The sequence below is a fragment of the Otolemur garnettii genome, unplaced genomic scaffold, assembly GCF_000181295.1.
Source record: "Otolemur garnettii isolate 467f Iridium unplaced genomic scaffold, OtoGar3 scaffold00140, whole genome shotgun sequence".
NCBI lineage: Eukaryota > Metazoa > Chordata > Mammalia > Primates > Galagidae > Otolemur > Otolemur garnettii.
This window is the reverse complement of record NW_003852535.1, coordinates 3,220,156-3,235,167: the sequence shown is the minus strand read 5'-3', so window position 1 is coordinate 3,235,167 and position 15,012 is coordinate 3,220,156. Positions and strand designations below refer to the sequence as shown.

The 15,012-nt window shown below is 39.5% G+C and overlaps 1 protein-coding gene across 1 annotated transcript in view; it reads right to left on the bottom strand.

The window, feature by feature from the left end:
• The window catches only part of LOC100941497 (solute carrier family 22 member 24-like), a 36,891-nt gene that overhangs the window by 14,157 nt on the left and 7,722 nt on the right, over window positions 1–15,012 (bottom strand). The window contains exons 2-4 of the mRNA XM_003798697.1: window positions 13,445–13,548; window positions 9,822–9,976; window positions 9,552–9,720 (exon numbers count right to left, since the gene is read on the bottom strand). Of these exons, the coding sequence (XP_003798745.1) occupies window positions 9,552–9,720; window positions 9,822–9,976; window positions 13,445–13,548 (428 nt within the window). The remainder of the gene's footprint in view (window positions 1–9,551; window positions 9,721–9,821; window positions 9,977–13,444; window positions 13,549–15,012) is intronic.

Below are 15,012 nucleotides of genomic sequence, written 5' to 3'. Positions count from 1 at the left end.
TGCTCTTTAACATTGTAATGGAAGTTTTAGCCATCGCAATCAGGGAAGAAAAAGTGATCAAAGGTATCCATATAGCGTCAGAAGAGATTAAACTTTCACTCTTCACAGATGATATGATTGTATATCTTGGAAGATACCAGAGATTCTACTACTAAACTCTCAGAAGTAATCAAGGAATACAGCTGCGTCTCAGGTTACAAAATCAATACTCATAAATCAATAGCCTTCATATACACCACAGCACCCAAGCTGAAGAAACAGTCAAGGACTCTATCCATTGAGTGACTCTATCCACCATTCACATTGGTGCCAAAGAAGATGAAATATTTGGGAGTTTACCTACCAAAGGAAGCAAAAGATCTCTATAAAGAGAACTATGAAATGCTAAGAAAAGAAATAGCTGACAATGTTAACAAATGGAAAAACATGCCATGCTCATGGCTCGGAAGAATCAACATTGTTAAAATGTCAATACTACCCAAAGCAATATATAATTTTAATGCAATCCCCATTAAAGCTCCACTGTCATACTTTAAAGATCTAGAAAAAATAATACTTCATCTTATATGGAATCAGAAAAAACCTCAAATAGCAAAGACATTACTCAGGAACAAAAACAAGGTAGGAGGAATTATGTCACCAGACCTCGGACAATACTATAAATTGATAGTGATCAAAATAGCATGGTACTGGCATAAAAACAGAGAGGTAGATGTATGGAACAGAATAGAGAGCCAAGAGATGAATCCAGCTACCTACCATTATCTCATCTTTGACAAGCCAATTAAAAACATTGAGTTGGGAAAAGATTCCCTATTTAACAAATGGTGCTGGGCTAACTGGGTGGCAACCTGTAGAAGGCTGAAACTAGACTCACACCTTTCACCATTAACTAAGATAGACTCTCACTGGTTTAAAGATTAAACTTAAGACATGAAACTATGAAAATACTAGAAGAAAGTGTGGGGAAAACACTTGAAGAAATCGGCTTGGGTAAAAATTTTATGAGGAGAACCCCTCGGGCAATTGAAGCAATCTCAAAAATACACTTTTGGGACCTGATCAAACTAAAAAGTTTCTGCACAGCCAAGAACACAATTAATAAAGTGGGTAGACAGCCCTCAGAATGGGAGAAGATATTTGCTGGTTATGTCTCCAACAAAAGTTTGATAACCAGAATCCATAGAGAACTCAAATGTATTAGCAAGAAAAAAACAAGCGACCCCATCTCAGGGTGGGCAAGGGGACTTGAATAGAAATTTCTCTAAAGAAGAGAGGCACATGGCCTAGAGACATATGAAAAAATGCTCTCCATCCTTAATCATCAGAGAAACGCAAATCAAAACTACTTTGATGTACCACCTAACCCCAGTGAGATTAGCCCATATCACAAAATCCCCAAACCAGGGATGTTAGCGTAGATGTGGAGAAAAGGGAACACTGTTACACTACTGGTGGGAATGCAAATTAATTCGTTCCTTTTGGAAAGACATCTGGAGACACTGAGAGAACTAAAAATAGAACTTCCATTTGATCCTGCAATTCCTTTATTAGGTATATATCCACAAGACCAAATATTGAATTACAACAAAGATATTTGTATCAGAATATTTATTGCAGCCCAATTCATAATTGCTAGGTCATTGAAGAAACCCAAATGCCATCGACCCATGAATGGATCAATAAATTGTGGTACATGTACACCATGGAATACTATGTAGCCCTAAAGAAGGATAGAGACTTCACCTCCTTCATGTTTATATGGATGGAATTGGAAAATGTTCTTCTTAGCAAAGTATCTCAAGAATGGAAGAAAAAGTATCCAATGTACACAGCCCTATTTTGAAACTAATTCATAGCTTTTATAGGAATGTCATAACCTAATTATAGCCTTAGAATATGGGAAGGGGTGGGAGGGGAAGGTGAGGAGGGTGAATGGGGGAGGGAGGGATACTGGTGGGGTCATCTCTATGGTTTATCTTACAAGAGTACAAATGAATCTTTCTAAAAGCAGAGTTTGAACATTTTAACTCAATAGCTAAGAAAATGACATGAAGGTTATGTTAACCAGTTTGATGAGAGTATTTCAAAATGTGTATGAAAACAGCACACTGTACCCCATGATTGCATTAATGTACACAGTTGTGCTATAAGAAATAAAAAAAAATTCTGACATGTTAGCCATTTGTTTATGAATGGGATCTTCAATTGTGTCTGCCATGTCATTCCTTGGGAGAGTTGATCTACTCTGGTTATTCATGTTACTAGAGTTTTTCTGCTAATTCCGTCCCATAATTATTTTACACCGTTTCGCTAGATGAGTAGATGAGGTGAAGTTGGGTTGGGGGCTCCTGGAGTAGGGATTAATCAGCCCTTTGCCTAAGAGCTGGGACTGGTGTCCGTACCTTTCCCCTAGAGCTTTGCCAAGGTCCTGTACAGTGCTACAGACTGAGACACTGGAGACCTGCTTGGTGTGGTGGGGCTAAGTGGCTCTGTGTTGTTTTCAGTTGGTCTCTGTCCTACCCTAGTGAATCAGATACTCTTCATTGAAGTCTCAGCTGTGGAGAAATACCAGCAATTAAATCACTCTGTCCTCCACAGGCAAAACCAGAAAATTAAAATCAAACTTTCCCACAACCACACACCCCAGGTACTACTTTGGATAGTCCTCGGGTGATTAACCCAGTTCAAGAGGTCCAAATCAATTGTCCCAGTCATCACTAGTCTTCGATGGGAGAGTTCAAAATGTCTCCAGGAACTTGATAGCAGGGGTCTGCTGGCAGCTCGAGTATGACTTGCTCTGGTGGTTTGTGAGGTCAGAATGACCTACCCAACAAGTAAATTAGTCTGGGAAGGTTGATGCCTCCTTCCCCACCTTGCACCTCTGTCACATCCAGTCACTGGTAACCTCACAGGGCTGTGACCCAGTTCTTTCCAATGAGCAGATGTTCCAGGGGTTTGCGCTTACCTGAGTCACAGAGAAATGTACATCTCCTTGGCCAGGCCACTGCTCTCTGCCACTATCCTGCAGGGGGAGCTGAGGCCTGACAAGTTTGGGTGCTTAATGGAAGCTGGGGTGGTTCACTCAGTTCCAGCCCTGCCCCTGATGTTGCTGACACTTACATTTTCACAGAATTTGTTTCTGTGCCAGCTACATTTCCCTGTGGATCAGGTGCGGTTTGAGTTTACAGAAATTGCGACTCAGCTCTGGTGTGTGCCATTCCCTGGAGCTGGTGTGTCTGTCTCTGTTGCATTCTGTGTTGGGATGGGTGTGGTTAGAGCTCACACTCAGCTCTTGGTTTCTGCCTCTCCCTGCCTGCTTTTGTCTTAGCTATGATCCCCTGAGGGCTGGGCACTGCTTAGACTCACTGAAGCAGTCCTTCTGCTCAGCCCTGCCCTGGGAGTATGCCATCTCTGGGCATGCACTAGTCTCTGTCGCTTTGCCCCACCCAGGCAAATACCACCTCAGGCATACCCTTTACTCTTGGGACCTGCATTTCTGTCCCAGATCTGTTCCACCAGTGGCTGCCACTGGAGATGATGTCTGGCTTCCTCTGGTTGAGGGTGAGAGTGGAGGGGAGTGCTGGGAGTTCAGAATTGCAGGTAGAGAATATATACAGTTTTATGCCTGGCAGGAGAGTGCCATGGCACACTGGTAGGTCCTTTCTGGGGAAGGAGTTCTGGTTTTTAGAGGGTCTCTCCCATGGGATAAAATAGGAGGGGATCTGAATTCTGCTTGCTTGTTTGTATGTAGAAAGTATACTGTGAGACGTTTTCATGGGGGAGGGGACTCCCATCCACTTGGTGATGAATTTTGTACCCATTGTTTGTTTCCTTGGGGATGCACCTTGCCACAGCAGGGTTGATGTATGTTTTTCAACCGTCTATCCTGGCTCAGCTCCAAACCATCAGCTTACTTGCTAAACTTCTGTCCTTTAACTGTCCTTCTGTACAGGAGCCTCTGTGGAAAGCTGGCTCCACCTGGCCATCTTGGCTCCACAATTCCCTCCATGTTTTCTAATGAGAAACCAGCTTTCAGTATTATAGGTTTCTCTCATGTATGATGAGTCTTTTCTCTCTTGATGTTTCAGCAGTGGGTCACTGAAGTTTGGTAGTTGATTATGCTGTGTCTAAGTTTGGACCTTTTGAGGGTACCTGGAATTTTTGAATTCCTTGGATATACATACAGGTGAATGTTTCCAACATGTTTGGTTTTGGGGGGAGCTGTTATTTCTTAAATATAACTTCTTCCTTTTTCTCTAACTTCTCCCTCTGGGACCCATCTAATGTATATCTTGATAAACTTGATACTGTCCCAGAAATTGGCAAGCTGTCCTCATTTTCTTAATTCATTTTTTCATTGAGTTGCATAATCTCAATAATCTATCCTCACATGTCATGCATATTTTCTGCCTCCTGAACTCTGCTGTTTAGAACATCCCGTGAATTTTTCACTTCTTGCATTTCAGCACTAGCGTTTCTATTTGGCTACTTTTAAATATTTCTATATTCACCCATGTTCCCTATTTGGAGATATCTTTTCAATATTTTTCAACACTTCTGTCAAATTGGTTTCTTTTAACTCTGAAATATATTTAAAAGAGTTGATTTAAAGCCTTTTTTTTTATTAAGTCAAAAATGAATGGAGATCATGACTACATTCATGCATATGTGGGGGTACAATGTGCTGATTTTGATTTTTTTAATACAATCTGATGTGGCTACATTAAACTAATCAACATAGCTTTTACTTCATTTACTTGAGGAAAGTTTCCTCAGGTAGAGTTTGTACTCATGACTTTTCTTCCTGTGTAGGAGTCATACTTTCTTACTCCATTAAATCGCTCCTAAGTTTGTTGAAAACTGAACCTTTAAATAATAAAAAATATCAACACTGGAAATGTTTAAAAGCATTTGTTGCTTTTCCTGTTCCTTTTTTACTGGTCATATATTAGGGCAGTAGCTCTCTGTGAATTAACATTGTAAATTATCTATTTTTGATGGATGGGTTCTGAAATCTGCACTAGATAACTTAGTGGTCATCCAATGAATTAAATGCCTGCAACCAGTAAATAACCCAGTCTTTATTGAGAGGCATGAGAATATGTTGAGATATTCCTTCTGCAGTCAGCCATGCAATTTACTATTCTGCCTTAGCCTCCACTCACTGCATATTTGGAGTCCCAAGATCACCAGGAGGTGAGGGCAAAGGGCCTTTTAGGACTTTCATGAGCATACATGTATCTGTAGAAACACATATGACCTTGTGGACTACCAGGAATATGTTGAAGCTTTGAGAAGCCACTACAAATACAGGTATCTCTTGAATAACTTTGTTTTGAACTATGAAGTTTCAATATATGTGAGTTTTCAAAAATAGAATATCACCAAGTGCACCTGCCTCTCCTGCCTTCCCTTCCACCTGCTCCTCCTCTATATCTGTTACTTCTGAGGCACCAAGACTAACTGCTCATCTTCCTCTTCCTCCTCAGACTACTAACATGAAGCTAACAAAGAAGGGAAGATGTTTTTGATGATTTACTTCCATTTAATGAATAATAATTTATTTCTTTTCCTTATGATTTTCTTTTCTTTTATTTTCAAAAATGAATTTATTAGTTTTCAACTTTTTTTAAAGTTCAAATTAATATGAAGGAATGAATTTTTAGGTTACATTGTTCTCACTTCCAAGGTAAAGTTGAAGTTGTAGGAATGCCCCTCACCACAGGGCATGGGGTGTGCTAAATATACTTCTATTGTGTACATTAGGTGAGATTTCACCAAATCCCCCTTCTTCCACCAATCACCCTCTCCCTGTTCTCTCCCCTCCCCTCTTCCTCCTCACTCCTTCTCCTTGCTAGATTATATTTGTGTTTTCATTCATATGAGTGTGTAAGTATTTATAAATTGGTTTCATATTAGTATGGAGTACATTGGTTACATTTTTTTCAATTCTTGAGATACTTTACTAAGAAGATTGTGTTTCAACTCCATCCAGGTAAACATGTAAAGTCTCCATATTTTTTATGACTGAATAGTATTCCATGGTAAACATATACTGCAATTTGTGAATCCATTCATGGGTTGATGGGCATTTGGGTTGTTTCCATGACTTGGCAATTATGAATTGGGCTACAATAAACATTCTTCTGGAAATGTCTTTGTGGTAAAATGATTTTTGTTCTTTTGGGTAGATACCTAGTAATGGGATTGTGAGATCAAATGGAAGGACAACTTTTAATTCTTTGAGAAGTCTCCCTACTTTTTTCCATAAAGCTATATCAGTTTGCAATCCCACCAGCAGTGTAGAAGTGTTTCCTTCTCTCCACATCCATGCCAGCACATGCAATTTTGGTTTTTTGTGATGTAGGCTAATCTTACTGGAATTAGGTGATGTTTCAAAGTGGTTTTAATTTGTATTTCTTTGATGATTAAAGATGATGGGCGTTTTTTCATGTGATTTTGGCCATTCATCTGTCATCTTCAGTGAAGTTTCTGTTTAAGTTTCTTGCAGAAATGAGATTGTTCCCAGAACTGCATCAATGTACACAGTTATGATTTAATAAAAAAAAGAAATGGAGTTGTTTGCTCTTCTCTTACTGAGTTATTTGAGTTCTCTGTAGATTCTAGTTATCAAGTTATCAGACCTTTGTCAGATTAATAACATGAAAAAAATCTTTTCCCATTCTGAAGGCTGTCTGTTTGCTTTGGTTGTAGTACTCTTAGTTGTGCAGAAGCCTTTTAGCTTGATCAAATCCCAGTTATTTATTTTGGGTGTTGCTAAAATTGCCAGAGATGTCTTGTTCATAAAATATCTTTTCAGGCCAATATTTTCAAGCATTTTCTCTGCACCCTCTTCTAGAATTTTTATTGTTTCACGCCTCAAATTTAGATCTTTTATCCAGCACGAATCAATTTTTGTCATTGGTCAGAGGCATGCATCAGTTTCAGTCTTCTATAAGTGGCTAGCCAGTTATCCAGGCACCATTTGTTAAATAGGGATTCTTTTCCCTAGTGCATGTTTTTGTTAGGCTTATCAAAGATCAAACGATATGTGACTGGGTTCATCTCTAGATTCCCTATTTCATAGATCTATGTTTCTATTTTTGTGCCAGTACAATGTTGTTTTGATCACTATAGATTTGTAGTGAGGTCTGGTAATGTGATCCCTCCAGATTTGTTTTTATTTCTAAAAATAGTATTGACTGTTTGAGGTTTTTTGCTGATTTCATATGAAACAAAGTACTATTTTTTCATATTCTTTAAAGTATGACATTGGTACCTTGATGGGGATTACAATTAAATCTGTAGATTGCTTTGGGTAGTGTGGACATTTAAACAATGTTGATGTTTCTTAATCAGGAGCATGGTATATTCTTCCATTTGTTAATATCTTCTGCTATTTCTCTTCTCAGGGTCTCATAGTTCTCTTTATGGAGATCTTTCACATCCTCTGTTAGATATATTCCCAGGTATTTCATCTTCTTGACACTACTGTAAATGGGCCCCATGAGCCCAGGAGGGTGCACTGAGAGTCTGTAATGTGGCTATATTCCTACCTCGTCCCATTTCCCTGTCACAAATCTATGCTAGGGGTTATTTATTCAGATTTGTACATTGTTCCCCAGGATCCTGTTGGAAGCACTTGACAGGAACATGCACATCCTTCTCTATAGTGGCCGGTCTTGTGACTTTGGCCATCATCCAACAGGTTCATAGGACCTTGAAAATTATCTGAACATCTCATGCAACTGCATCTGATGATAGAGCAGCTCATTACACCTTAATTGGTGCCTGGAATGTTGTTCATCCTTGCCCAATTCCTGTGCTTGTCCCTGACCCTTGCCAGCACCTGCATGTGTTGTGGGATGTTGACTAACATCTGGGCTGGATGAGGGACTGTATTGGTTGGCCTGACAGATTGAGGGGCCTTGGCTGTAACCTGAGTGGGTTATGGGACCTTAGCTGCTGCTTGCAGGGCCCCCAAACCTTCCTGGGCACCTTTATGGGTTGTGGATCCTTTGTTGGCATCAAGGAGGGTACAGAATTTGGTGGGTGACCCTAAAGTTTAGGATACCTTTACAGATGGGGCCTTGTGGTCACCTAGGTTCTTATTGGGACCACAGCTAGTGTCAAGATTATTCATAGGACATTTACAAATGCCTGAGTGTATTGCTGGACTGAAGTCAAAGGCAGGGCATGTTATGAGACCTTCTTTGGTTCTTACACAGTTTTGATGACCTTAAAAGGCAGCCATGGAAAGCTTAGATGCCTTTGACTTATGCCTGGAAAGGTCACAGGACTGTGCCAAATTGTGGGATGGCTTCTTAGGCTACAGTGGCCTAAAATTTGGATATATTCTTAGCAGAGGAATTGCAGGAAAGGCCTTGGAGGTTTGTTGTGCCCTTTAAGGGCTGAGGTTCTCCCTTGCAGTAGCTGGGACTCTCCATCTACCCAGGTGGGCCTTTGGGAGATGCTCTGGTGCTATTTAGGTGGTAGCATGTGGTAGCAGCAGCTCTATAGATTTGGTGAGATTGAAGCAGCAAATGCTGAGGGCAGGTGGATGCCTGCTGTTCCTGGATCACTGGGAGGAGGTTGGTGTAGAGGATGGTGAAGTGCATGGGCCTCAGTTATAGTTCACATGAGAGTGAAGTCCTATCTGGAGCAGGGAAGGATGGGATCCTGCCACTGGCCATAGTTATGGGGAGGTGGCTGCAGGGGATCTGACTCCTCTGCAGAGTGGATGTTCTAGGGCTGAGAGTACAGAGTGATGTCTGTTGCAATGGCTTGAAACCAGAAGCTGGCAGGCCCCATGTATCTGCTCTGGTGGAGTGCTGCTCCAAGTAGCTCCCAGATCAGTTCTGAGGTTTGTGGTGCTGGTGGAGCCCCTCAAAGATTGTGTTACAGTGTCCACTGAGGGAGAGTGGAGCCCCAAGATCTCTTTTCTAACAGTTTCTTTCTTGTGGACATTTCATACAGGTACCTTACAATCTTGTTGAGCTAATTAGTCTCTCTCTCTCTCTCTCTGAGTTGAGGGATCTCCAGTTGGTTCTGCAATGATTCACAATACTTGCTTCTATAACATCAAGCCTTGTGTGAAACTTCACCCACAATTTCTTTTCTTTTACCCACAATTTCTGATCCTCTCCTTGATAGCTAGGAGTACAGGTTGCTTTAGTTTGCTGTATTAGCCCACATTCTGCCCTTCCCTTTTACACTCCCACTTACAGTGACAAACATCCCTAAATCATCTCCATCATATAACATTTCTGAAGTCAAATCAGTAATATATTTTCTTAGAATAGGTACCTTTTTGTAACATGAAAAAGTAGTTTAAGATTAAGTTGTCTGCTATACAACAATGACTGCAAAGAGACAGATGCCCAGATATTTTGTTATATTCTATTCTGTCCATTGCTTCTCATGTGCCACAATGGGAGCTAATAGAGACCATGGGCCAGGAAATGAACAGATCCCAAGTGACAAGGATTGTCCTCTCTGTTCCCACCATAGCCTTCCTAAAGGCAAAGAAAATGGAGATTTTTCCATACCTGGAGGACATGAAGAAGACAAACATAGGTACAGACAGGGTCAGTTGCAGTGTGCGCCAGTCTCGAATGGCAAAAGCCAGTCCTCCCAGGAACATCTGCCCAGCACTCCAGGCACATGATAGCAGCATTACAGCCATAGATCGTGACTGGGGATTTGTCCACTCTATCGCTGGAAGAAAACATATATGGTAATAGTAATTTCAGACAAAGGGTAATTTTGAGGTTAATTCAAGGCACAAAGACAATAAAATACTCAAATTATTGACTTACCCTGAAGAGTGAAGTTTCCCAAAACAGTCAGTATAGAAGACCCTGCCAGAAAGCGCAGTGTAGAGTAAACTAAGAGTGTGGGGGCAAAGGCTGCACAGGTGTCACAGACGGCCACCTGGAGGAGACACCAGCTGCATATGATCTTCCGTCCAAACCTAAGAGATATTTAACCAGATGTGATTATTTTGGAGCAACAATAACATGTGAAAATCATGACACAGAGGACAGATCATGCAATTCAGGATTAATGCTTTATGAGTTGAGTCTCCCACTTGAAACCAGATGGAATAATTTTATTAGGCATCAGCAGAGATCATAGATTTTAGTAACTCTAATTGTCAATATGAGAGTGTTGTCAAAGCTCTCACACCAAATTACCATCAGGTGGACATGATGCCATGTGAAAGTGTATAAAAGAAGATGAGATATGGCAACTTGGAATAAACACTTGTTATAAAATTATATGCATTTAGAATAGTGAGTTTGTGTGTTGTGCTTAGATGATAGCAAGGAATCTGCAATTCCTCTGCTAGGAATATATCCAAAAGACCAAAAATCACTTTTCAAAAAGATATTTGCACCAGATCATTCATTGAAGCTCAATTCCTAATATCCAAGTCACGGAAGAAGCCCAAATGCCCATCAGTCCATGAATGTATTAATAAATTGTGGCATATGTGTGCCATGGAATACTATGCAACCTTAAAAAAGATGGAACCTTTACTTCTTTTATGTTTACATGGAGGGACCTGGAACATATTCTCCTGAGTAAGGTACCTCAAGAATGGAGGAAAAAGTATCCAATGTATTCAGTCCTTCTATGAAACCTATTTATATTTACTCACACTTTGTTATGAAAGATAGAACACAACTATAGCCCAGGATGCAGGAGAGAAATGGAGTGGGAAGGGAGAGGAGGGAGGAGGTTTGGTAGAGGGAGGGTAAGAGGTGGGACCTATGGAGCATATTGCAAGGGTACAAGTCAAATCCTCAAGTGTAAAACATAAATATCTTAACACAATAATCAAGTAAATGAGGCAAGAGCTATGTTGATTGGTTTGATGTAACCATGTCAGATTGTATAAAAAGAAAATCAACACCTTGTACCTCACATATGCATAAATGTATTCATGATCTATGTGTATTTGACTTAATTAAAAAAAATACAACTGAGAATCTATCTCCCCTCCACCCCCCCAAAAAAGAAATCTGAATTTGGGCCTCTGCACTTAGAAGGTAAAGGGTAAACTTATTTGAATGGAAAAGGCAAAAGACAGTCAATAAAACTTGCAGATAGACTGCGCAGCCACCACTCTCAACTGTGTTTCCCTTTTGGTTCAGAGAACAATTCAGCCTCTGTATTCCTCAGTTCAGGAACTGATAGGAAGCTCACAGAGGAGAGAATGAGGTGAGAAAGAGCATCAGGAGCAAGGAACGAAAAGATAAACAAAAGGAATAGTAATTATTAATATATATGTCACGGTTGGCAGGATGGGTACCACGTCTGAAGCCAGCTTTGAATAAAGTACCTGAGTTGATTTTGAATTCCTGGTAGTATAAACACATGAACAAATTTTAGTTTTTGACACTTGTTTTGTACCATGTGTTACTTTCACAGTGTACTTACGTCCATATAATTCTTGTAGAATGTGTACCTTTGTGTTTATATAACCTATGTTTTATTACTAAATTTTTGTGATACAACTCAGAGTACAGTGAAATTCTTTTTGAAAAGATCTGTGCAGTAGATCATGATGGAGGGGCAATCACTGGGAATCTAAGAAATGAAAATTCAGTAGGTATAATGGGAATTTATATGTTCTAAATAAGTTCTTAAGGTAGTGGTTACCCTGGGTTCATTGGAGAGAAATAATAGGTGTTTCGCAGGGTATTTTTAGAGAAATAGTCTCATGGTGGCTACATGACATTACACTTCTGCCAAAATGCCTAAAACTGAACAGGAAAATGAGTGTGACCTAATGTAAACTATGAACTTTAGTCAATAATGTACCAATGTTAGTTTATTAATTATAATCAATGTGCCACAGTACTGCAGATTATTGCTGATATCGTAGACTTTGTGACAGGAGTATATGGGGACTCTCTGTGGTTTCTATTCAATACCTGTAGAACTAAAATTGCTATGAAAATTAAAGCGTATTTGTAGAAACAACTCTCATAGTATGGACACATATGTCAAGATGTTAATATTAGCAATCAGTGTGGTATTAGGGACATTGTGGGAGATAGGGAATTTGTCACTCAGAATGAGAATAGGTAAAAAGTGTTTGGGATCCTATGGGAAGCTGAAGAGGAGTTTTAAACAACAGACTAGGTCTACATATAAAATTATAAGTAGATCTTCAAACTTATTGGTAAATGCAAGAAGTAAAAAGAGCTTGGATAAATAGGTCTCTTGTCTAATTGCTGTGGCCAGGACTGCTAGTCTTATGGTGAATAACGTAGTGAAAGTGGTCTCCATGTTTTGTTCCACATCTTAGAGGAAAGGCTTTGTTTGTTGCTATTCAGTATGTTTTTTCTATGCCCAGCTTTCTCACAATTTTTTTTCACATAAAGGCATGCTGAATTTTATTGAATCCTTTTTTTGGCATCTATATGGCAAACGCTTGAGGTGATGGATATCCCAACTACCCTGATTTGATGATTACACACTGTATGCCTATATCAAAATGTCTTGTACCTCATGAAAATGCATGACTATTATGTACAAATAATAATTTAAAATAGAACGATAAAGGACAAGGTCACAGTTTTTAACTAAGATTACCAGATAGCATTGAGCATTTAAGGTACCATCAGTATCCTCGTGGGAGACGTGTCCATATGATAGCCAGGTTGATGGCAGTCCCCAGAAAAACTGTCCCAGGATTCAGAAATCCCCAAACTTCTCATCCCCAAACCATGTCACCCTAGGTTATAAATATTATACTTCTTTTATGGTGACAAGGTAACTTTTAAAGAAATTTGGCAAGAATTTAATATTCATACAGTTGCAAAGAGTCACTTCTGTCAGTGCTACACTGATGGACACAGATTTTATAACTGACTCTCAGTGCACATGAGTGACTCCCACTACACATGAGCGCCAAACTATAGGCATGAGATCATGATCAGTGCAAAAGTGTCTGTTATTATTTACTCACAAGCCTGGTGGGTCAGGATGTTGCCAGGGGCAATAACAACGCTTCGCAATTTGTGCTGTTCAACATGCAGCTGTCTTCTGACTCAAAATTCCTTCCTCCCCCTGTGTTGAACTAACTCCTATTCATAAACCTGGAATTCTATAATCTGCTCTGAAAATATCCTGAAACTTTGTTAAACTTGATTTATATTTTTGTGTCTTCCTTTATGCACTACAATAAATAGATTTCTCATTTGTAACTATAATTTCTACTTCACGTATCAAGCATTCATTTTCAGCTCCCTGGAGTCAGAAATAGAGGCCAGTACATAGCACAATACAAGATACACACAGCTCAGAAAACATGTCTAAAATAAAGGAGTAAATATATCATCTGATGTACACTCCAAAAGAAAATGAGGTGACACTCACCTGTCTGAAAGATAACCTTAACTCCAAAAGAAAATGAGGTGACACTCACCTGTCTGAAAGATAACCATACAGCAGACTTCCCAGCAATGACCCAGCCATAAGTAGGGATTGAACCACTGATTTCTGTGACTCAGATTCACACACCAGGTCCCACTGGAAGAGAAGGAAAGCAGCATAGTGGAGCTGGGGAGGACTGTGAGCCCTTTAGTGGACACTGACTCCAAACTCCTACAGAGCATGTGCATGAGCCTCTTCGGTGATCGTCCTGCCTCTCTCTCCAACTTCATCTACAGACACTCTCTTGTATAGCCCACACTCTGTAAGTACTGAGTGAGTTAATTTCAACCCTTAAAATGCAGTTGGCTTTTTTTTTAATTAAATGATAGCTGTATACATTAATGCAAACATGGGGTACAGTGTAGTGTTTTCATATACAATTTGAAATACTTTCATCAAGCTGGTTAACATAGACATTATGTCATTTACTTAGTTATTGTGTTAAAACATTTATACTCTAGTTCTAGAAAAGTTCACTTGTACCCTTGTTAGACAGACCATATAAGTGATCTTTCCAGTCACCCTCCCACCACCCAGCCACCCTTCTACTCTCCCTTTCCCCACCCCTCCTCACATTCTTAGGCTAGAATTAAGTTGTAGCTTTCATTTGAGAGCTATAAATTAGTTTCATAAAAGGGCTGTGTACATTGAATACTTTTTCTTCCATTCTTGTGATACTTTGCTAAGAAGGACATTTTCCAGTTCCATCCATGTAAACATGAAGGAGGTAAAGTCTCCATTTTTCTTTAGGGCTGCATAGTATTCCATGGTGTACATATACCACAATTTATTGATCCATTCGTCGATCAATGGGCACTTGGGCTTCTTCCATGACCTGGCAATTATGATTGGGCTGAAATAAACATTCTGATACAAATATCTTTATTGTAATGTGATTTTTTATCTTCTGGGTATATACCTAATATGGAATTGTAGGATCAAATTGCAGGTCAATTTTAGTTCTCTAAGTGTTCTCCAGACGTTTTCAGTTGGCTTTTTCTCTGACCTCACAACCTTCTAACAGCTTTTAGTCACATGTCTATGTCTCCATTCATTTTATCTTCACGCTCCCTTAATTGCATTAAGTTACAATACATTCTTTAAGAGTTACATTTAAAAACATATAAAAGCCATAAATAAAAATTTTCCTTTACCAAAATGTAAAACAAAAAATACGCAAAAACCCTGCATTTTTTCTAGAAAGGCCACCCTCATCATGTAGGGAACATAAGGGACCCTTCCTATGGGTTTACTCAGATGTAATTTCATTTTTGGTCACATACTGAATCATTCAAAAACCTTCAGAAATACTGGCACTTGAGTGCTATGCACAGAGGTTCTGGTTTATTTGCTCTGCATATCAGTTTTGCAATGATTATTGAGAACCACTAACATAGCTAACATTTTTCTATTTAAAAAATTATAGGTCTTTCTCATAAGAATAAATTATATAAATCAATTTATACTTAGCTTGTTCAATTCATTAGCCTTAAAACTCATACACTAGGGGGATTCTGGGAAGATGGCCGACTGGTAGCAACCCTGGTCAGAGGCTCCTGA